We start from the raw sequence: 24065 nt of genomic DNA, 5'->3' as shown, positions 1-24065 counted from the left end.
TGAGACTTATGCAGTTAAAAATGTACCGCCTCAGCCTGCAAATGTGACCCCTTGGTGCTATCTCTGACTTCATAAGCACCTGCTATTTTGAGAGAAAGGGTCAGCAGTTCTTTCTCTGATATGACCATTGAAATTCAACTCCTGCTGTAGAATGGTATGCTAATATCCAGGCAATCAGATTATGATATACCGTATTTTTCACTCTATAGGATGCACCGGACCATAGGACGCACCGGACCATAGGAGGGGGAGAACGGGAAAAAAAATTCTCCCCCTCTCTGCTCAGCGCCCCTTCAGCGAAGGGGCAGGAGAAACAGAGCCCCTTCCATTTCTTCTCCCGCTTCCCTGAAGGGGCACTGCGCAGAGAGGGAAAACCGTGCAGCGCCTCTCCAGCGAAGCGAAGCCTGGAGAGCAAGAGGGATCGGTGTGCACCGACCCCTCTCACTCTCCAGGCTTCAGACGGCTATCCGCAAGCCTTTGGAGCGCAGCGTGAACTCCCGCTGCGCTCCGAAGTCTTGCGGATAGCTGCCTGAAGCCCCCGGAGCGCAGTGGGAGTTCACGCTGAGCTCCGGGGGCTTCAGGCGGCTTCAGCGAAAGCAACGCGATGCCTCCGGAGCGCGGGGGGAGCTCTCCCTCTGCGCTTTAGAGGCTTCGCGTTGCTATCACTGAAGCCAAGGAGCCTACATTCGCTCCATAGGACACACACACATTTCCCCTTAATTTTTGGAGGGGGGAAAGTGTGTCCTATAGAGCGAAAAATACGGTACACTGCGTGTCCACTCCAGAAGTGAGTCCCATTGTGTTCAGTGAGACTTCCTTTTAGAAGTTTTTTGGGCTTACAGCCACAGCCCATTGAGGGTAAAAACAATGGCACTGTGCCTAAAGGTAAAGGTACCCCTGCCCATCAGGGCCAGTCATGACCGACTCTAGGGTTGCGCGCTCATCTCACTCAAGAGGCCGGGAGCCGGCGCCGTCCGAAGACACTTGCGGGTCACATGGCCAGCGTGACTAAGCTGCATCTGGCGAGCCGGCACCAGCGCCGCACACGGAAACGCCGTTTACCTTCCCGCTATAAAGCGGTACCTATTTATCTACTTGCACTTAGGGGTGCTTTCGAACTGCTAGGTAGGCAGGAGCTGGGACCGAATGACGGGAGCTCACCCCACTGCGGGGATTCGAACCACCGACCTTTCGATCGGCAGGTCTAGGGTCTGTGGTTTAACCCACAGCGCCACCCGCGTCCCTTCAATCTGTGCCTAGACACCAGTAAATTCTTTCCTATGAAACATGTTGGAGCCTCTATTTGAATATCTTTTATTGATGAATGGTGAATTTCAGGTCAGCAAAGATTGCCAGAGAAACTCCAGTGTGAAACTGCTGAACTAGAGCAGTGAACACACCATACATTTAAAAATACATTTAAAGCATATGATTTCCCCCAAGCAATCCTGGAAACTGGAAGTGAAAGATATTTCTAATTAAAATATTCCCCAAATGCATTTTCCTCTCATTCCTCCTTCTAGGTTTTCCTCCTTACTGTGTCTTGGCTATAGGATGAAAATTAATCACAGTAGAAAAATGATGTACCAATGGCAAAGGTAAAAATGTAAAGGTAAATGACTGCTGGACAGTTAAGTCCAGTTAAAAGCAACTATGGGGTGCGGCACTCATCTCACTTCAGGCCGAGGGAGCTGGCATTTGTCCACAGACAGCTTTCCAGGTCATGTGGCCAGCATGACTAAACCGCTTCTGTCGCTTCTGTCACTTCAGGCCAACTAAACCACTTCTGGCACAATGGGACACCATGACGGAAACCAGAGCGCATGGAAAAGCCTTTTACCTTCCTGCCGCAGTGGTACCCATTTATCTACTTGCACTGGCGTGCTTTTGAACTGCTAGGTTGGCAGGAGCTGGGACAGAGCAACAGGAGCTCACCCTGTTGTACGGATTCGAACCGTCGACCCTCAGATCAGCAAGCCCAAGAGGCTCAGTGGTTTAGACCAGAGCACCACCCAGAGGGTAGGACCCAAACCAATCTCTTCAAGTTACAAAAAAAGGAGATTCTGACTAACTAAACAGAGAAGCACTTTCTGACAGTAAGAGCTGTTTGACAATAGAACAGACTCCCTTGGAAGGTCGTGGACACTCCTTCTTTGGAGGTTTGTAACCAGAGGTTGGGTAGCCATCTGTCGGGCATGGTCTAGCTGACTTTCCTGCATTGCAGGGGGTTGCACTAGATGATCCTCGGGGTCCCTTCCAACTCTATAACAACTGTTATTCGGTTCCCTCACTGCGAGACGTGAAGCTACAGGGAACCAGGCAGAGGGCCTTCTCGGTAGTGGCGCCTGCCCTGTGGAACGCTCTCCCATCAGATGTCAAGGAAATAAAGAACTATCTGACTTTTAGAAGACATCTGAAGGCAGCCCTGTTTAGGGAAGTTTTTAATGTTTGATATTTTATTGCTTTTTTATTCTGTTGGGAGCCGCCCATAGTGGGTGGGGTATAAAGAAATAAATTATTATTATTATTATTATTATTATCCCAAAGCTGGTGATATATGTAGCAGAGCAATGCCCCCTTTTTAATTGGCAAATTAATCTGAAAAAATAGGGGTTGTGTTGTTGTTTGTTCTAAATTATTTTACTTTTTTAAAAAATCAATTCCCGTTTTTGGATAGCTTTTATCTTATTTTGAGAACCTTTTTTAAAAAAACCATTCTTAGTGAATCTGCAAAAACTTGGAGATACTGCAGAAATTTGTTCAATTAAAATGCACCTATAAGACATTTCCCAATCAGTTATGAAGCTCAATGGCAGACCTTTCAAGGCATTAATAGCCTATCCTAGCCCACAGTGTAGCTGAGATACTAAAAGGAATATAGGAATAGGAAACCACTGGAACAAGCAAATAATAATTATGTGGAGCAGAAGCACAGAATACTTTTATGTGGAACAGAAGCACAGAATACTTTTAAGATTTGTCTTGGCACACACAGGGTTTTGGTACAAAGTATAAGTGGCACTTATTCATAGCAGCTTGGGTTGTGCTTGAAATGCCATTGAAACAAACTGCAGAAGCCTTAGGACAGTTTAATGCCTGCAAACATCTTTAATTCTTCAGTACCATTTGTGATGGGACGCGGGTGGTGCTGTGGGTTAAACCACAGAGCCTAAGACTTGCCGATCAGAAGGTCGGTGGTTCGAATCCCCGCGATGGGGTGAGCTCCCATTGCTCGGTTCCTGCTCCTGCCAACCTAGCAGTTCAAAAGCACATCAAAGTACAAGTAGATAAATAGGTACCGCTCAGGGGTCATTCGTGAAATTGAGATTTGGGGCAGATCTACACTCGTTTATAATGTTAAAATGTGACACCAGAGGACGCCGCAGAGCAGCAAGTCACCGACAAAGGGAAATTGCCATTGAACCTTATAGAACATTCAATTGAATAACGTTTAGCAGATCAATGGAGTTCCAGTCTTGGAGAATAGCTTGATTCCAACACTCCCATTGGAAATACAGATGTGGTCATTTTGTACCAGAATTCACAAAGATCTAATTCCTCAAGCATTCCTAGCTGGGACTAGGGATGGGGGAGAAATGTGATTCAGTTCAAAGCTGTATCTATCAAATCTATCAAAACAATATGAGAACCAAAACATGGTTCAAAATTTGTACTTATCTGAATTGAACGCAGTTCTCCGACCAACCAGTGTTTATAAGAAATGCACATTTTAGGGAGAAGCATGTATATATAAAAAAAGAAAAACGGGAAAATAGCATATGATACAAAAACGAATACTATGCGGAATTATTGCTTACAACTATGAGTACATTCGTCAAAACTGTATACAAAGGTGTGTCGATAGGGAGAAAATTGCACTAAAATGCTGGCGAATTTTTTGTTGACTGAACTAAAAAGTTTCGTGAGCCCAATTAAAAAAACACACAACTCATATTTTTGTCATTTTGTCACCCCCCTCAGTGTTGACACCGGGGTTGGCCCGCACCCTCCGCACCCCCCTTCCTCCGCCACTGAGAGTTAAAAAATCATTTCCCCTTTCTTTTATTGAACCTCACACTTCCAAATCTAGGAACAGTGCTCTCTCTCACATTTTCTCTCTTTCCTTTGGTGCTCTTTTGTTCATGATTTGTATGCATGCTAAGGTTTTTTCAGATATGTTCTTTTCTGGAATTCCAGAAAAGTATGCATGTGGGGGGACGCAGGTGGCGCTGTGGGATAAACCACAGAGCCTAGGACTTGCCAATCAGAAGGTCGGAGGTTCAGATCCCCGCCACGGGGTGAGCTCCCGTTGCTCGGTCTCTGCTCCTGCCCACCTAGCAGTTCGAAAGCACGTCAAAGTGCAAGTAGATAAATAGGTACCGCACCAGCGGGAAGGTAAACGGCATTTCCATGCACTGCTCTGGTTCACCAGAAGCGGCTTAGTCATGCTGGCCACATGACCCGGAAGCTGTACGCCGGCTCCCTCGGCCAATAAAGCGAGATGAGCGCCGCAACCCTAGAGTCGGCCATGACTGGACCTAATGGGCAGGGGTCCCTTTACCTTTACCTTATGCACATGGAAAAACCCAACAACAAAACTGAGCGCAACAGACACACAACTGTGGCTAGCTGTTATGCATGCCTAGTTATGAGTCTAATGGAAGGGGTGAGTTTAACTAATTGGCATGTTTGGAGGTTCTAGCAGGGGAGCGCAGCTATCATATACCCTTGACCGAAGAACAGTACACTCCTTCTATCTGGGATGGTCGTCCTCTTCCACCGAGCGCGCAGCTTCGGGAGAGACGCACATGGAGCAATGAGGGAGGAAGGGGACACTCACCTAGCCAGCCAGATCAGCTGAATGAACCCAGGCGATCAATGGGGTGACAGATGTCACAGCCAGATCGCCCTCTGGAAACCTGCAGAAATGAGGCGGATTGCTTGCCTCTTCTGCCCTTTGGCGGGTGACTGTGCCATTGGGTGGCGACGACATCGCAGTGGCCTATCTATTCTGAATGTATTCTGAATGTTCTTATGTGACGCCAATAAAGGTTATTTGACTTGACTTGACTAATTGGCAGGTGGGATAAGATGAACGCAATGTGGATTATGTCAAAAGAAGGGAGTGCCTACAAGTGTGATCTGTAAGAATCATATTTGCAGCTGAAACAAAGGCTGAATCAAATGCGCACCTGAGCGCATTAGGAAGACAAATGAGAAAACAGTGGATTCTCAGCAATACATAGCTCTCATATGGACATGTCCATAGAAAGGGATGGGGGGGGGCTCCCTTCCATTACACAACACTTTTACAGCTTATCCCAGCACACGTGGGTCTGTCAACAAATGCTCAACTGGAGCTGCTCCTCTTTGCTTTTGGTAGCTACAATTGTGCCTTTCTATTGTTCTTGATGGTTTCAGATGATGGATTTTAAATGCAATTTTAAATACGGTTATATTGCATTTTAATCTGATTATTTTATTAGTGTAATCCACTCTTGGAGCCAGCTGGCTGGAAAGCAAAATGAAAATAAATGAATTAATGATTGAATACAATATTTTGAGGAAAAACCAGCCATTACTGTTTTAAAACACATAGGCGCAGATTTTTCTCCCCACACTTATAACAAGTTTCCATTCTTTAAATAGAAGTCATCTTATAATTGTTTGTTTGTTTTATTCTTAGTTGGAGGGTCAACCAGTCAGCTGGCTATGTGTTCCACTTTACAGAGGACTATCTAAAGGGGACATCTCTATGAAGGATTGCCTAGTCTAAGTCCAGTTTAAAGAATACAGGAATAAAAAGGTAGAGAAGGGGCCTTGAAGTTGCCAATCAGACTGAGTAGGCCCAAGGGTCAGTCTTTCACCAGTATGGAGACATGTATTTCCACTGAAATGATAGCAACAATCTCTAAATGTGCATCTGTACATATAAATATAAAAGGGACGACAGAGGACGAGATGGTTGGACAGTGTTCTCGAAGCTACCAGCATGAGTTTGACCAAACTGTGGGAGGCAGTGGAAGACAGAAGTGCCTGGCATGCTCTGGTCCATGGGGTCACGAAGAGTCGGACAGGACTAAATGACTAAACAACAACATATAAATTAACATAGGCAAATATTTGTGGTGTAGCCAACTAAGTTCTGCTCAGAATAGGTAAAAGTAAAGGGACCCCTGACCATTAGGTCTAGTTGTGACCGACTCTGGGGTTGCGGCGCTCATCTCGCTTTATTGGCCAAGGGAGCCGGCGTACAGCTTCCAGGTCATGTGGCCAGCATGACTAAGCCGCTTCCGGCGAACCAGAGCAGCGCACGGAAACGCCGTTTAACTTCCCGCCGGAGTGGTACCTATTTATCTACTTGCACTTTGACGTGCTTTCGAACTGCTAGGTTGGCAGGAGCAGGGACCGAGCAACAGGAGCTCACCCCGTTGTGGGGATTCGAACTGCCGACCTTCTGATCGGCAAGTCCTAGGCTCTGTGGTTTAACCCACAGCACCACCTGCGTCCCATTCTGCTCAGAATAGACCCATTAAATTAATGACCCTATGTTCAGTCATGCCCATTATTTTTTATGGGCCTACTTTGAGTAGGACTAACATTGGATGCAACCTTTTGTCCCCTTCCTCCCCCCCCATGCATTTCCTTTCTATCTGTGATGCATAAATGACCACCCTGGCAACCAGTCCTCCTGGTGAGTCACTGTCTTCACCCTGGCTACAGAACTGAGATTAGGAAATGGGCTATGACGCGAGGATCTCGAAAGAGGCTATGTGATGAAAATAAAGGCCTGAAGAAGGAAGGAGAGGAGATGCAGCGAATGGAGTAGAGGAAAACAGAAATGAGAAAAGGTGACTCAGGGAGGGGGGGGGGAATCTTGTGCAGAGCCCAAAGGAGGAAATGCTGTGTGCTGATGGTAAGAAGAGGCAGTCAGGCAAGAGTAGTAGCAAGACAAAAAGGAACCCAGAGCTCAGTTCAATACATTGATGGAACGAACCCTTCAATTCTCCATACGCGCATCAAACCGAACCCAGAAGTGACCAAAAAAGTAAAAAAATAATAATTCAAGGAACAGGGCAGGGCATAGGTGGGGCAGGGGCACAACAGGGTGTTTGCAAACTTTTTCAATTGTATATGATTTCACTGACGTGTGCGGTGCCTTGAAATGGGGATGTAACGTAACCGGGGGTTGTCTGTATAATGAAAGCGCCAGCCAAACCTCCCTGGGGAGAGTATTGCGCAAACGGGGAGCCAGTGCAGTTTGTGTGTATGTGTGTGTGTGTTCACCATTGGTAAAAGGGACGCGGGTGGCACTATGGTCTAAACCACTGAGCCTCTTGGGCTTGCCGATCAGAAGGTCGGTGGTTCAAATGTGCGCAACTGGGTTAGCTCCTGTTGCCCTCTCCCAGCTCCTGCCAACCTAGCACTTCAAAAGCACACCAGTGCAAGTAGACAAATAGGTACCACTGCGGAGGGAAGGTAAAAGGCGTTTCCATGTGCTCTGGTTTCCGTCAAGGTGTCCCGTTGCGCCAGAAGTGGTTTAGTCCTACTGGCCACATGACCAGGAAAGCGGTCTGTGAACAAATGCCGGCTCCCTAGGCCTGAAGCGAGTTGAGCGCCATGCCCCATAATCACCTTCGACTGGACTTAACCATCCAGGGGTCCTTTACCTTTTTTTTTACCTTACCCTCCAGAGCAGGAGAAAACAAGCTTGCTCCATCCGATGTGACAGCCCTTTATATATTTGAAGACTACTTTAGAGTGTGAATATATTGGGTATTTTTCCTTGAACCATTGGTGAGCTTTATGCTCCCTTATATTGGGATGTGTGTTAAGTGAATTGTTAATTGTTGCCTTTTTTCTATGTTCTATTACAATTATTATACTTTTCATTATGTATCATTATTGTATTCCTGTATTTAGACTTCTTTATGTGAATTGCTTTCAGCACAGATGCATTTGTGGAAAACATGGTATGCAAATAATTTGGCTGTAACTATTATATACATCTGGGACGCGGGTGGCACTGTGGGTTAAACCACAGAGCCTAGGACTTGCTGATCCGAAGGTTGGTGGTTCGAATCCCCGCAACGGGGTGAGTTCCCGTTGCTCGGTCCCTGCTCCTGCCAACCTAGCAGTTCGAAAGCATGTCAAAGTGCAAGTAGATGAATAGGTACTGCTCCGGCGGGAAGGTAAACGGTGTTTCCGTGCGCTGCTCTGGTTCACTAGAAGCGGCTTAGTCATGCTGGCCACATGACCTGGAAGCTGTACGCCGGCTCCCTTGGCCAATAAAGCGAGATGAGCGCCGCAACCCCAGAGTCAGTCATGACTGGACCTAATGGTCAGGGGTCCCTTTACCTTTACCTTTATGATATACATCTGTATCAAGAGATGATTGTTTTCATTACTAGTAATTGCAGCTGAAAATGCAATTGTACATGATTAATCAAAAGAATCTTTCCTCCCCTCAGAGACATTGCTTTTTTAGGATTACTAAAGCGGTCTTTTTTTATTGTCACAGGCTGGAACTAATGGATACATGGCTCCTGAAATCCTCAATGAAGAGAATTACACCTACTCAGTGGACTGGTTTGCTATGGGATGTAGTATTTATGAGATGGTTGCTGGTCGAACGCCATTCAAGGATTTCAAAGAGAAAGTTGATAAAAGTGAAGTTAAAAGAAGAACCATAGAAGATGAGGTGAAGTTTGAGCACGCTAACTTTGATGAGCCAACAAAAGATATCTGTAAAGCGTTCTTGGCAAAGAAACCAGCAGATCGTTTGGGAACCAGGTACGATTCTATTGACCTTGATTGAAAAAAGAAGTTAAGGAGTAATGTCATCAATTCATTTTAGGGAAATGAGGTTCATAGGTTCTACAGAGTTTTCTAAGACTGTCCAAATGTGTCTCATTGTTAATGTTGGCCAGAAAGCAAAATGGAGCTATCATAAATTGTATATACGTTTTACCCTATGTAAGTTTTGTGTTCTCTTACAGCAGAGCAGACATGGGAAAACTGACTTCATGTATCAAACTGCTTTAAATGTTTCGTTTAACTATCCTATTGGAGTTCAATAACACCTGGAATTTAGTAACCATAAGTGGACTGAAAGGAAAACACTTTAACTTTAACTGGGCAGGGATATTATCTCAAGTCTGAAGTTCTTCTCTGATTGTTGTGGTCACATACATTTCAAGCACATTTAAGGCACACGTAGAATGCCAGCAACTGTAATTTATTAAGGGTGCTGGGAATTATGGCTCTGTGAGGAGTAAACTACAGTTCCGATAATTCTTTGTGGGAAGCCATGTCTGCTAAATGCGCTTTAAATCTATGGTGTGTGTGTGGCCAGGTGACTTTTAAAGAACAGGGAGAAAAAATACTTTCCATAATTATTTTTCTCCGAAAGCATAGGACGGAATGCATTCTTAGAGCTGCTTTGCTCTTTTAATGAACTTCCAATTCGTGGCCAGTGCACTGAAATACAGTTTCTTGATTATGTCTTTTTCCTTTGTTCCCTTGTGCGCAGGTGATTACCAGTAATGACACAACAATAAGGGCTGTACTTTGGTTGTAAAATACAGCCTATGTAAACTACAGCACACAATCCTTAATCTACCCCCATCAATAATATTATTACAGGCCACCCCAGTCCGTGCTGAGCTGTGCACAGGATTCCAGGGGCTTGGCCCTCAACCAGTGTCTGTGCTCCTTTGTAGAACTGAAGATGTGGCAGAGGCTGTCGTGCCTCTAAGAAATATGATTTGTCCACATATCTACACCTGGATTTAGATGGAGGAAGTCTACTTCCTACAGCACGGTCATCTCAAGAGGGTCTTGTTCTCCACAGCAGGGCAGCACTGGAGTTCAAGGCATCTCTCCCAGCCTGCCTTCAACCAACCAGCCAAGATTGCTCTGCCCTTTTTTTCAGGTGCCAAACTCTTCCTGTGACATCACACCCAGTTACCTTGGCAACCTTCCAAATCTCCTGTCTCTGTTCACACCTCATGGCAGGGGAATTCTCTTGCATTCCAAATGCCCCCCCCCATGGCCCTGTATTTATTTCTTAATGACCTTAGCTGGGCCAGGTATTCTTGCATAGGTTAGCCCAGAAATCCCTCTGCAGCTTGTATTTCCCCTTCATATCCCAAATAATCAAAATCCTGCCATTTATTAATGTTTAGGGTTTGGGAGAGGGTCCCCCAATGAGCCTCTTGGGCTTGCCAATCAGAAGGTTGGCAGATCAAATCCCCTCAATGGGGTGAGCTCCCGTTACTCGGTCCCTGCTCCTGCCAACCTAGCAGTTCGAAAGCACATCAAAGTGCAAGTAGATAAATAGGTACCGCTCCGGCGGGAAGGTAAACGGCGTTTCCGTGCGCTGCTCTGGTTCGCCAGAAGCAGCTTAGTCATGCTGGCCACATGACCTGGAAGCTGTACGCCGGCTCCCATGGCCAATAAAGCGAGATGAGTGCTGCAACCCCAGAGTCGACCACGACTGGACCTAACGGTCAGGGGTCCCTTTACCTTTACCATTTATTAATGTTGGGGGGAAGGTCCCCCCAAAACCTATAACACCACCCCTTTTTGGAGAAAGGTTCCTATTTCCATAGATGTGCAAAAGAAATAACAGAAAAGTAGCTAACAACATTTAGAACAATACATCAAAGCAGACCATAGCACAGTGACACGTTTAAAAACACAATAGCACTTCCTCTCCAAGTGATTCCCCAGCTAAGGGCGCAACAGCAAGGGTTGTGCTTGGGCTGATAGGCTCCTCTCTGTAAATTATGATGCACAATCCTTAATTCACCCCTATAATGTGCCTTGAGAAACTAAAGTATTCCAATGTGCCATTTGTGTATGTGCCACTTTTCAGAGTTGCATTAGCAGCACATGCAGTTCTCTGCTTCCAATCTGCCGGGGAAAGAGAGTGAAAGTGGGATAGCTAAGAGAATGAAGGAAGAATTTGGCCAAATTCATACGTACTTAAACCTTGGTTATAGTTGGGAATAAGTATTAAGAGGGTAAACCAAACGCCACACAGAAAGGTGGGTTTCAAGGAAGATTTGAAGGAAGGGAAAGAGTTTAGGTTGAAAACATCCATGGGATAAATTTTAATTAATGTGGATCTACATCAGATCTTCATATTGTTTGGGGCCTATGGACACATTGGCAGCCTGGAAAGACTAGCATGGGCAGGGCCGTCTTAAGCATATCTGGTGCCGTGGTGCAAAGCTCCTTCCGGCGCCATCCCCCATTTCCCAGGGTCTTTTAGGGAGGATGGCGCTGCCAACACGGCTGGAGCAGGCAGGCAGTGGCTGGAGGGCGGCTCCTCCGGCGGGGAAGAGGTGGAGGCTGGATGTGGTGCCTCCCAGCTGAGCTGGCCGCTTTGTGCTGCAGTGGCCACGGCAGACAGAGGCTCTGGGTGCGGCGCTGCTTTGGCGCGGCATGGCGGAGGCGGGAGAGGGCAGTGAGCTGATGCTGGGAGGCACTGCGTTCAGCCTCCGCCTCTTCCCTGGCGCCTTCCAGAACTTGGCGCCCTGGCACCCTGCGCCACTAGCCTCTATGGGTAAGACGCCCCTGAGCATGGGCACAGCCATGAACCCACCACATCCTGTTCTACTGGCTGTGGTAAATGCTTCACCCTCCACAAATCCTTGTTCTCATTTGTTCCTTGTGCTACATTTACAACCCCTGATCTATGTGTTGTTCTAGTCAGCAGTCAGGAGCCTAAATCTGGTTATTTGCTCAAGGGCAAACATATATTAAAAATAATATGTATTCCTATGTTGTTTCTGCAGGAGAAGTTTAAGAGTGCAGGCAGAATCCTGCAGCACACCCTGCAGAATATCACATAGGAATATACAGCTAGAAGTGGGAGGGCGTTGCATGGGTTTTTTAAGTGATTTGATTTTTCCAAAGGTCTTGGAGCAACGGGTGCATGGCTTCTTGAACTCATGGAACTCTTGAACTCATAGCATCATTTCCTTTTGTCAGAAGGCCAAAGCGTACAACCTTGTGCGCTGAGGTATAGTCTCGTTTGGATCACCCGGTACTGTTTCAGTGGGGAATTCTAATGTGTCCAGAGGATGTGATTCTTCCCTTCACAGTATGAGTAAATTCAACTATTTCTAGTTCTGTGTGACACAATTCAAGATGTAAAAAGTGTTAGGCAACTTCCCTCGCTCCAGTTCTGTCACTTAAAGAGAAAGCAAGCTTTCAAGTTTTTGTTATTTTGAGGCTGCATACAGCAGATGTCAGGATATATACAAACGCACGTTCTAAATGCTTAAGTCACTTCAGCCAAATTGTCAACCTAGTCATAGGTCCCTTGCCCAGGGACAACCAAAGTGGTGCCATCCAGTTGTTGCAGCGTTATATAAATATATTTTATCTTTAAAAAATCCTGCTTAAAGAAGAAACATGCAAGACTTATCATAATCTAATATTGGGGGCCCTTCCAGCTTTTCAATTCTATGATTCATGACTAATTCTCTGTTACCAATGAACCATACTATCTGAATGAAACCCAGAGGCAAGGTGAGGTAAAATAAGGTTTTGTGCTACTTTTTGGACAAAAGGTCCCTATAAGCAGGAGAGAAAGGGTTAAGAATAGAAAACGCAGACCATCAGATGAAATAAATACAAACTGCAGCAGATAATGTCAAGGACAGCCATGAACAGTAATGAGACCATAAAAAGCATAAGAGTTAAGCACAAAGCCAGGGTACTGGAATAACAAACTCATATATAGACAGGCAGGAAAAGGTAGTCTTTGCCATTATGAACATAAGAAGAGTCCTGCTGGATCAGGCCAAGGGCCCATCCAGTCCAGCATCCTGTTCTTACTGTGGCCAGCCAGAATCCCTTGGGAAGACCACAAGCAGGTGTCATAGCATTTGATTTTTTTCTTATCAACCTAAAGATGTCAAAAGAACCTAAGAAAGAACCTGCTGAATCAGGCCAGTGGCCCATCTAGTCCAACAACCTGTTCGAACAGTGGCCAACTTTATGCCTGTGAGGAAACCTGCAAGCGGGACCTGATCAAAACAACCCTCTCCCCTCCTGCGGTTTCCAGCAAGCAGTATTCAGTAGAAGAGTTTGGACCTGATATCCCGCTTTATCACTCCCCTTAAGGAGTCTCAAAGTGGCTAACATTCTCCTTTCCCTTCCTCCCCCACAACAAACACTCTGTGAGGTGAGTGAGGCTGAGACTTCAGAGAAGTGTGATTGGCCCAAGGTCACCCAGCAGCTGCATGTGGAGGAGCGGGGAAGCGAACCCGGTTCACCAGATTACGAGTCCACCGCTCTTAACCACTCCACCACACTGGCTCTCAGTGTCAGTGGAGGTTCAGCATAGCCATCAGGAGGCCAAACACACCTTCCTTTTTTTATATATATAATATTTTATTAGGTTTACAACCAAACTTAAAACAATAAAAAAAACACACATACAAAAAAGAAACACAACAATACATACAATACAAACACAACCAATAACAATAAAACAAACACAAATCACTCTTTTCTGGTTATTCAACTTTGATTAACTTATTTTCCTGACTTCCTCCCGCCTCCCTTTTTTGTATCCTTCTTTAGCAATTAGTTCAGCAAATTCATATCCTAGTACTTTTCCTTAAATATTTTACCTCCCAAAATTATAGTTTCAAATTTTCATCTTTTGTTACTAGAACCCCTTCATTTTATTACCATGTCATCCACATTCATACATTTTGCAATACTTCTGTAGATAAATTTTAAATTTCCTCCAATCTTCTTCCACCAACTCTTCTCCCTGGTCTCGGATTCTGCCAGTCATCTCAGCCATTTCCATATAGTCAATTACTTGCATCTGCCATTCTTCCAAGGTGGGTAGATCTTGCGTCTTCCAATGCTTCGCAATGAGTATTCTTGCTGCTGCTGTAGCATACATAAAAAAAGTTCTATCCTTCTTTGGCACCAATTGGCCAACTATGCCTAGGAGAAAGGCCTCTGGTTTCTTCACGAAAGTGCATTTAAGCACCTTTTTCATTTCATTATAAATCATTTCCCAGAAAGCCTTAATCCTCGGACATGTCCACCAAAGGTGAAAGAATGTACCTTCAATTTCATTACATTTCCAACATTTGTTCTCGGGCAAATGATAGATTTTTGCAAGCTTGACTGGGGTCATGTACCACCTGTACATCATTTTCATAATATTCTCTCTTAGGGCATTACATGCCGTGAATTTAATCCCAGTGGTCCACAACTGCTCCCAGTCAGCGAACATGATATTATGTCCTATATCTTGTGCCCATTTAATCATAGCAGATTTTACCGTTTCTTCCTCAGTACTCCATTTCAACAGCAGATTATACATTCTTGATAGTGTCTTAGCATTGGGTTCTAACAGTTCTGTTTCCAACTTTGATTTTTCCACCTGAAACCAAACACACCTTCCAAGGAAGGATGTCCCAAAGCAAAAGGAACAACCTACCTTAAGAAAATAAGTTCCATACTCTGCACATTTCTGCCTGTGTTTTATAACCTGTCATTCAACCCCACCCTATGTTTTACATGTGGTAATGTTCTTCCAGCTACTCATGAAGTCTGCAAAAGGGCAAAGGAACCTTTTTTTTTATATTACACCACATCCGTGTTCCTGATCCTGTACGATCCTGCTGCAGCTTGCTAAATGTTATATTAACCTCTGAGGGAATCGGAGAACCACCTCGTAACCGTTATTTGTGCAGATGTTTTTCACGCTGCTGTTGATATTCCGAAATATGCTGCTTTAGCATTCCTTGCTAGTGGTGGTATTTTCTGCATGAGTACGAAGAGGATTCCACTCCCTGCCCCCTCCCCCAGTCCCCTTCTCACCATCCAGCAATAAATTTGTTACTCTGAGTCTCTCAAAAGCAATATAATAAGATAATTCACAAAGAAGCACTGGAACAAAAGTAAGACAAAGTAAGACAAAAAGGAAAGACAAATTCAAGGCATAGACCTCTAGTCTTGTTTTATGCATTGTTGTTAGTGCCAGTAGTGGAAACACATATATTGAAATCCATGAATGGTCTTACAGGGTTCGAAACGACCATAGATGTTGTCATATTATGTGAAGTAATTTGAAATATTCAGATGGGATGGGAGACAGAAGCTACACACTGTATACTGGAGGTAGCAGAAAACCTGTCTATGCCCATTATACTGGAGATATTGTTGAAGAACAGCTCATCCTTATTGTAAAGATTAGCTAAAGATTCTAAGGTCATTGAGACCTTGGGTGATCTATTTAAGTACCTGTTGCGTAAGTTAAAGCTTCTCATAGGCAGCTTTAATAAGCACACCTGACCATTTAAAAATGTTCTGTTGTTTGTGATCAAGAGCCAGCATCAAAAGAGCTAGGGTCAGGAGAGATTAACTATTTCATCTCCTAGGAGATTTTTATAATTATATTTTGTACTCTTTGCCATGTGCGAACAAAAATAAACACAAAACCCTTCAGGCAAGTCCGTCTCCCAGATGGGAAAGATAAATGATGAGCACAGGAAATCGCTCATCCACAAAGAGATATAATTTATTTGCCTTGCAATGTTTATATAGTGCACTTCAAAATTAATTTACAGAGCCATATACCATACAGGATTATGACAAAGTAGCACAATGCAACAACTAAAGAACAATAAAAGGAACGTAATAAGCAACTAAAATTAAAATTAGCAATAAATTTTCAAGCAATGGCCTCAAAGGCTAGGACCAGACACTTGTCCCGTCCAGTAAAGCAACAAGTGTTACTTAGGGCCTAATGGACGTCCCAGCGGACAGCATTCGCCATTGTGGAAGCAACTACTGAGAAGGGGCAGAGGAGAGAGACAGGAATATTTTGAGAATCCTTTTAAATTGTTCGCCAGTGTGCAGGTTTCCTGAAACAACAACAGCAACAATAATTAATAATAATAATAATAATAATAATAATAATAATAATAATAATAATAATTTATACCCCGCCCATCTGGCTGGGCCTCCCCAGCCACTCTGGGCAGCTTCCAACAAAACACCAAAATACAATAGTCCTTCAGATATTAAAAGCTTCCCTAAACAGGGTTGTCTTCAGATGTATCCTAAAAGTCTGGTAGTTGTTTTTTCCTTTGACATCTGGTGGGAGGGTGTTCCACAGGGTGGGCGCCACTACCGAGAAGGCCCTCTGCCTGGTTCCCTATAACTTTACTTCTTGCAGTGAGGGAACCGTCAGAAGGCCCTTGGCACTGGACCTCAGTGTCCGGGCTGGACGATGGGGGTGGAGACGCTCCTTCAGGTATACTGGACCGAGGCCGTTTAGGGCCTTAAAGGTCAGCACCAACACTTTGAATTGTGCTCGGAAATGTAAAGGTATAAAAATAAGTCTGTTTATGAATCTGGTAAATTATAACATCAAATTATAACATCAAATTCAATGGCTTCTGTTCAGGACAAATTGGAGTTGTGCTGTGTTTATTTACTAACAAACGAAATGATACACAGCTGGATCTCATGGAAGAGCAAGTGATATATAGAGAATGAGCCCTGTTTAGGTAAATGTGCCTGCAAGTTCTCAAGTAGTCTTTATCTGGAAGGGGGAAAGGGAGATCTATCAGATACCCAATCCTGGAAAATCTGTGGCTCTCCTACTCTTTACTCCTATAAGGTCCCTATGGCCTCTTGTTTACTTTTGTACATGCATGTATTTCAGCCTGGAGGTGGTGCTAAAATGCCACTTTGTAAGCAGGGGGTGATAGCTCTTGAATTTGTTTAAATGTTATTCCCTACCACAGCCTGCAGGCATTCAACTCAGCAGCAAGTAGGAGCTGGAGTGGGGTGGAGCCTGGTGTGTTCCTCCTAAGCTGGCAGTAGTCATTTTCAGGTACCACGTTTTTTTTCCTGGCCTGTGGGTCACACATCTCTGAGATTCTATGCATATCCACCAACATTTCACAGAATAAAAGGGAGGCATGTTTATAGCATCCCAGTTTTCTAACTGAAAATCACCACCCAAGACCCCGCTGCAACTTACGCATTGCTGAAAGCCCTGCTCTGTTATATGCTGCAGTGTCAATGCCACATATTAGCTATTGACTAAAAACAACACAGGGACGCGGTGGTGCTGTGGGTTAAACCACAGAGCCTAGCACTTGCTGATCAGAAGGTAGGTGGTTCGAATCCCCACGACGGGGTGAGCTCCCGTTGCTCGGTCCCTGCTCCTGCCAATCTAGCAGTTCGAAAGCATGTCAAAGTGCAAGTAAATAAATAGGTACCGCTCCGGGGGAAGGTAAGCGGCGTTTCCATGCGCTGCTCTGGTTCGCCAGAAGCGGCTTAGTCATGCTGGCCACATGTACGCCAGCTCCCTTGGCCAATAAAGCGAGATGAGCGCTGCAACCCCAGAGTCATCCGTGACTGGACCTAATGGTCAGGGGTCCCTTTACCTTTACCTTACATTTGCATCTTATTAAAATCTCTGTCACCTTTACAAATATTGGAGGAACTTATTTATAAATAAATAAATGGCCAGGGGTCCCTTTACCTTTGGCTTTAAAAACAAAAAGAATGGCATCTCTTGTGTGCAAAATGGCATGCTGTGCACCTAATGGTGCCTTAGCATTAACATGCATGCAGGTATATGCTTGCATACCAGATACACAATGTTCCCACTCCACGCTTAGAAATGTAATGTGTAGAAACCCTGGGAAGGAGCTGAATCCTGAAGACTGACAACTCTAGCAACTCACGTTGACAACGTTTTAATGAGGCAGCCCTGAAAGGCAAAAATGGAAACATCAGTTTTCTGGGCTCAGATTTCAAAAATTGGAGCTGTCTCTGGTAATCAAGGACAGGTGAGGGAAGTGTTAGATCGCGATTCTCAGTTTATTCCCCAAAAAACAATTCTAATGCAATTTATATACTGCTTGATCGTAAGAACGGAACGGAACTGAAAGTGGTTTACAAAATTATATTATTACGAATAATCAGGGGGAAAAGAGTAATAAGAATTGTATATTGTTCTTGTACATTCTTATTGCTTTGTATTATTATGATACAATAATAATTGTAGCCTTGCAGTTCCTTAATCACAAGAAGGCTTTAAACACTATAGTGTAATATCCATTTGACATTGACTAAGTTCTCCAGGTGATGGACAGTCCTGACATTTTCAGTGATCAGAAAATGGTCGAACAATGTCAAATGCATTTTTGTCTTTAAGACTGTTGGGGTCTTCTCAAAGGGACCACCTGGGCATCCTGGGCAGACTGTCCTTCTATGCTTCTTGGAGAAAAGGTAGAGGACAGAAGGAATTCCATTTAAATGCACAAACATACACACCATTTGGTATTCAACGAGTTTGCATTAGAGCTGCTTTTCGATTCTGATGCTTTTAGGGCGCCTGCATATTTAACACATTTTAAATTGCTTCCTGATTCCTTTATTATTGTAAGCCACACATGAAAGTGTCTGAAGAATTAGGTAAAAATCTCTATAATACATGAACATGTTCCTAGGGCTGCTTACCAGAATCTTTATTAATATTAGATGAATTTTATGTCTAGTTTAAATAGTGCAGCATATCTAAAGTCTAGTGTTAAGACTGACGTTGATGCTTACGTTTCCAAAACATGATGGTTTGAAGAGACCTACTTCCAAATAGATATTCTTCAAATTTGCTTTTCAGCCTGATTAAAACTTGGTCCATGAAGTAGAAAAGCCTTTTGTACCTTGAGCTAAGAATACAGAAAACTAATTTATTTTTGATCACTTCTCTCTGATTTTGCAGTTGAACATACTTAAGATCTGTGCATGTTTGAGTTTAACCTTGAAATTCTCTTGTCTTATTGCAGGAGTAATGATGATGATCCCAGGAAGCATGCTTTCTTCAAATCAATAAACTTCCACAGGCTGGAGGCAGGCCTTATAGATCCCCCCTTTGTGCCAGATCCCAGCGTTGTCTATGCCAAAGATGTTGCAGACATTGCCGACTTCTCTGAAGTCCGGGGGATAGAGTTTGATGACAAAGACAAGAAATTCTTCAAGAAATTTGCAACAGGTGCTATCCCAATACCTTGGCAAGAAGAAGTCATTGATACAGGACTGTTTGAAGACCTGAACAATCCCCACAGATTAGTTGCTGACTCAAAATCTGGAGTTTGTTTGTTGTTATAAATATTGCACCAGAAATGTAAGGGTGGGAATGCACCATTGAACCTTCCATTATTTCAAAGACTCTAAGGTGTGTAGCAAGAACTCATTGTCGTCATAAAGGCAAGCCGAATAAAATGTTCTCTTCCATTTTGGTATTTTATTGGAAATTTTCAATGAAGAATGAGGATTATTTTAAAATAGCATGATGGCTTAACAACTCATGGTGATTTCTGGATAAAATACACAAAATCATTTGGATATATATTTTCCTCCCTTGAGACTGCTTCTGCTTTGTTAGGTTTCAGTAGTGATACATCCAAGTTCTTTATGAAAAAGACTTATCAATGGAGTGACACAGTGGGTCTAAACTGATTGCAGTTAAGTAGGAAACTCAATAAAAATGTATATAGGCTATGCTTCTCCATTTATTAAGTATTAAAACAATAGTCAACATATTTTTGCTACCGATTGCAACTTCCTATCAGATTTCCTGATAGTATCTTTTCACTCTGATGAAAGCTGTAGTTTAAATTAAACTACAAAATGAATCACACCAGTATGTAACTGGTCTTTAAAGAGAGAATAATATAAATGCAATAGGAATGTTTATTCAGCAAGCAATGGGATTAAGAGAAATGGTTAATTGTTTTTACAAGTGCTTTTAATGTTGGAAACTAATGTACATAACGTGTCTAGCTTAAATGTGTACTACTTCTGGTTCTTTTACAAATCTTTGTAAATCTCTCATTTTGACATTTCTTTTTTGTGTGTGAGGGTGTTCTGAAGCTGGTTAACTTAGGCAGGCAAATCTTAGATAAAAATGTCTAGTTACTGGGGGTTCTTCAACAGCAGAAGTTCATTTATGCAAGTTATGTCCCACCCTAAATTCTCAGATGAAATTATTTCTGTGGCCCTGCAGAACTGTATAAGCTTAAAAGCGAGCATGCAATTGAACACTTGTGGAGGTTCATGATTGGAGAAAATCTCAAAACAGATGGCACCAAATTACTCACTGATAAATGTAATTTTAAAAATTATGCCATTTACAATCTTGAACCTAAGCCTGTCTCCCAATCAGTTTATCTATGTGGTTGCCATCCACCCAGCAGTGTGACTCGAATTCTGATCACATTCTGAATTTAATCCAGTAAAACTTTAATTAGATATTGTTGTGATCCAAAGTTTTGTATAAAACTGAGTTAATTTACAAAGAACTGTGTCTCCTCTGTTTATTCCCTGCTATTTCAACTTTTTTGTTTTGCAATCTGCACATCCTATCCTCAATAATACTGATACTTGAAAGTGAGAAAAAGCCCTACTTCAGATGAAGTGACTCGAGGAAAACAGACAGAAGCCTGGGCCAAAAAGATCTTTTGTTTCTGTGCATTCCTTTAACTGAAGGGAAAACATTACAAAAAATTAAAAAATTAGCCCAGACTTATTTCAGACATCCTCCCATTTGTGGCTGCTAGAATTACAAGGGTACAGAACCAGAATTCAGGCCTAAGTTAAAACCACAAGAGACCTGCTTATTAAGATATGACAAATTCTGTGTTTTGCCCTGTATACTGCAATGTTCTATTTTCGGTTCAGTGGTAATCTTAAATTAATCTCAGAACCATCTCCCATGAGGCAGGGTGAAGCGGAATTTCCAACAAGATCTCGCAAGATCTCGCTGAAATCTCATGAGATCCCACGGAGCACATGAAATCTCATGAGATTTCAGCAAGATCTTGCTGGAAGTCGGCACCAATGCTGGCGCTGCTTCCCTGGCGGAGGCAGTGGCAGGGTAGCACTGGCCATTTCACATCAAGCAGAAAAACAGGATGTGCCGTCCCTGTGTGAGAGCGGCTATGCTTATCTTTTGCAGAAGTGTCAGGGTTTGGAAAAGGGATTCAGATTCCAGATCCGATTTTTTTTTTTTTTTTTAAATACTAACATAGAAGATACAGGGGAGCCCAGAGCTGAAAGTGGAGTTTGGTGAAATGTGGAAAACAGTGGGAGAGCCCACCCAGTTACTGGAAATCCTTGCAGGTTAGAAGGTTCGTGGATGGACCGAACAGCAAAAATGCATCATTTGACTGTGTTCCTGGAGAAGCAGACAGTACGTCCGAAACGTTAGTTGCTGTTGTAGGAAATCAGGTTTAAGATCAGGATTCTAAACTAATTCTGGTGAACTGAAATTATTGGTTAAGCTTCTTATTTAATGCATACAGAAAGAGTTATTTACATATAAAAATGGAGCTGAAAGTCCTGATTCTCCCTTGCTGCATCAAAGTTAGTGAACAAATGAAATCACTCTTTGGGGATTATTGTGGTGATGAAATCCCAGCTGAGCATGTTTATGAGTAGCTGCATCTAAGAAAATAAGCTCATCTAACCAGTGCACTTTAAAGCAAGCAGCTTCTGCGGTAATCCACAATTTTTTTATTATGGACTGACAATTAGATGTTTGAGTTAGACAGTATGCAGATTCATGTCAAACCAGCAGGACTCAAGTAAATTAAATTTTCTAAACAGCTCTCTTTCCAGCATACAGGCATAAGCAAATATCCGCTGGAAGAAGATGAACATTCAAATTAGAATTAAACCAATGTTCTTTTTTTCTAATGCGGTCTTCATGTTAGTAGATTCTGATGAACTAAACTGGACAACATAAATTAACGAAGATTGTCTTCATTTAAAGTTTCTTTCTCGTATCAGAACAATGCCATTACAAAAGTACAAATTCCAGTGAAACAATTTCCCCTGTAATACTTTTGAACTACTTCAATTTTTAGTTTGTTGGATAACAAAATTACAGGGATTTGCATATCCATAGTGACTCTCTGAATAATAACAGAGGATATAATTAATTCACATTAGCCCACCATTATTCCTTTCACGAAATAAAATTAAATTGCTTAATTTTCTTCTTTCACAATTAATTTTCACAAATGACGAAAGGTGAGAGACTATGAGAAGTAATGGGAATGGGAATTATTCCTTGAAATATTCCCCTCCCAATGTTTGTGAAATTAGTGCCATCTCTTTACACCTAAAGAGTAAAGAATTCCTACAGGTATCAAAACAGGAGTTAATTTAAAACTTCAACTGCGGGAAGGCACCAGATTGGGGAAGGCTGCTCTGTAGCAAAATAACATGGCTACCATGAGGTAAACTAAGGCAGCAGTCTTGCCAAATGTTAAATAACTGACTCCTGGGTGGAGGAATGTCTTGGTGTTTTGTTCAACTATGTTTATTTTTAAGGCCAACAACAACTATACAAGACCTGGGGTTGGGGTGGGGGAAGCCACAAGCTTCAAAGGAAACACTCTGATGATACATTATGGATTTGTCAAGTGATGAAAGTTGTGCATCACCCCGAATCTAGCAAGATTCCAGGGGGTTCCGGGATTGTATTTCTGTTGGGAATCATGATGCGTCAAGGACTGTCATGTCTTTAAGAAACATGGTTTCTTTTACACATATTTGCACCTAAAGCCTTCAGCGGAGGGGGTGCAGAACATTGCACCCCAATAGTGTTCCTTGTTGCTTCTCTCATCGCAACAACAACAACAACAACAACAATTTATTATTTATACCCCGCCCATCTGGCTGGGTTTCCCTAGCCACTCTGGTTGGCTCCCAACAGAATACTGAAAACACAATAAAACATCAAACATTAAAAACTTCCCTAAACAGGGCTGCCTTCAGATGTCTTCTAAAACTCATATGATCGGAGGGCGTGCCACAGGGCGGGCGCCGCTATCAAGAGGGCCCTCTGCTAGGCTCCCAGGAACTTCGCTTCTCGCAGTGAGGGAACTGCCAAAAGGCCCTCAGCGCTGGACCTCAGTGTCCAGGCTGAACAATGGGGGTGGAGACACTCCTTCAGGTCTACTGGGCTGAGGCCATTTAGGGCTTTAAAGGTCAGCACCAACACTTTGAATTGTGCTCGGAAACATACTGGGAGTCAATGTAGGTCTTTCGGAACTGGTGTTATATGGTCTCGGCGGCCACTCCCAGTTACCAATGGCCTCTGGTCTCTCAGTGAAACCTTTTCCAGCCAGTACATGTGGAGTTTGCCCTCTGGCCAGCTTAGTTCTTCTCCCTCTGGTTTGCACATTTCTTTTCTATGTAATGCTTCGTTCCCAGCTTGAAAACTGCTGCCTTTAATAGCAAGAGATCCCTGTCCAACTTTCCAGAAGGCAAGCCCCAATAAGGTTGCAACTGGTTTGGAGAAACCTTGCTCCTTTGCTGTTTATAGGTCAATTACAAATAAGGCATGCTGTTACCAATAGGATGTGAAAAATCATTGATGTTCCATGTTTCCTCTTTCCTTCCTTTCCCACTGGTTTGAGAAACATAGGCCAAAGCCTATGTAAGTCATATTCAGAGTAAACCCATTGAACTCACTGAACTTATGCTGACTATGCCTTAGTTGGGTATCAACCATTGTACTTAGGGACTTTATTCTGCTGTGTTTACTCAACCTGCCTAGAATGATCCTTCTTTTGTAGATTATATTTTCTGATTCAGTGAACTACCTCTAATGCTGCAGTAAAAGAAACGAATATTATTTTAGCACCTTACGTAATGCTGCATTGTTTGTGCTTTATATGTTATGCCAAGAACAAAATGTTTTACATTCATCACACCCTCGTCCTTCCTCTTCCTCATAAAACTCCTATATTTTAACCTCTGTGACCTAATTTCTTGACACTGTGAAGACAATGTCAAGATCTGCCCGGTATATATTTTGCTCACACACCGCAGGCTGGATTAAGGCTACTGCAATGGATTGATGTTTTTGCAAAGAATACCAGAGGAATGACTCTGGTTACTTGTCATAACTTGTAACCCAGTTAACAATAGTAGGCTAGTTGTTTAAAACAGCAACGACTGAATTGGATGGTTCCATTGTCCACCCC

At 43.2% G+C, this 24065-nt stretch overlaps 1 protein-coding gene across 1 annotated transcript in view; it reads left to right on the top strand.

The window, feature by feature from the left end:
• Positions 1 to 20369, top strand: part of GRK7 (G protein-coupled receptor kinase 7) — a 44365-nt gene extending 23996 nt beyond the window's left edge. Inside the window, exons 4-5 of the mRNA XM_083613814.1 lie at positions 8522 to 8793; positions 18855 to 20369. Coding sequence (XP_083469940.1) covers positions 8522 to 8793; positions 18855 to 19176 — 594 coding nt within the window. The 3' untranslated portion in view covers positions 19177 to 20369. The remainder of the gene's footprint in view (positions 1 to 8521; positions 8794 to 18854) is intronic.
• Positions 20370 to 24065: the final 3696 nt, after the last annotated feature.

Source organism: Podarcis filfolensis, assembly GCF_964270895.1.
Source record: "Podarcis filfolensis genome assembly, chromosome: 5".
Classification (NCBI taxonomy): Eukaryota; Metazoa; Chordata; class Lepidosauria; order Squamata; family Lacertidae; genus Podarcis; species Podarcis filfolensis.
This window is presented reverse-complemented; position numbering and strand designations above follow the sequence as displayed.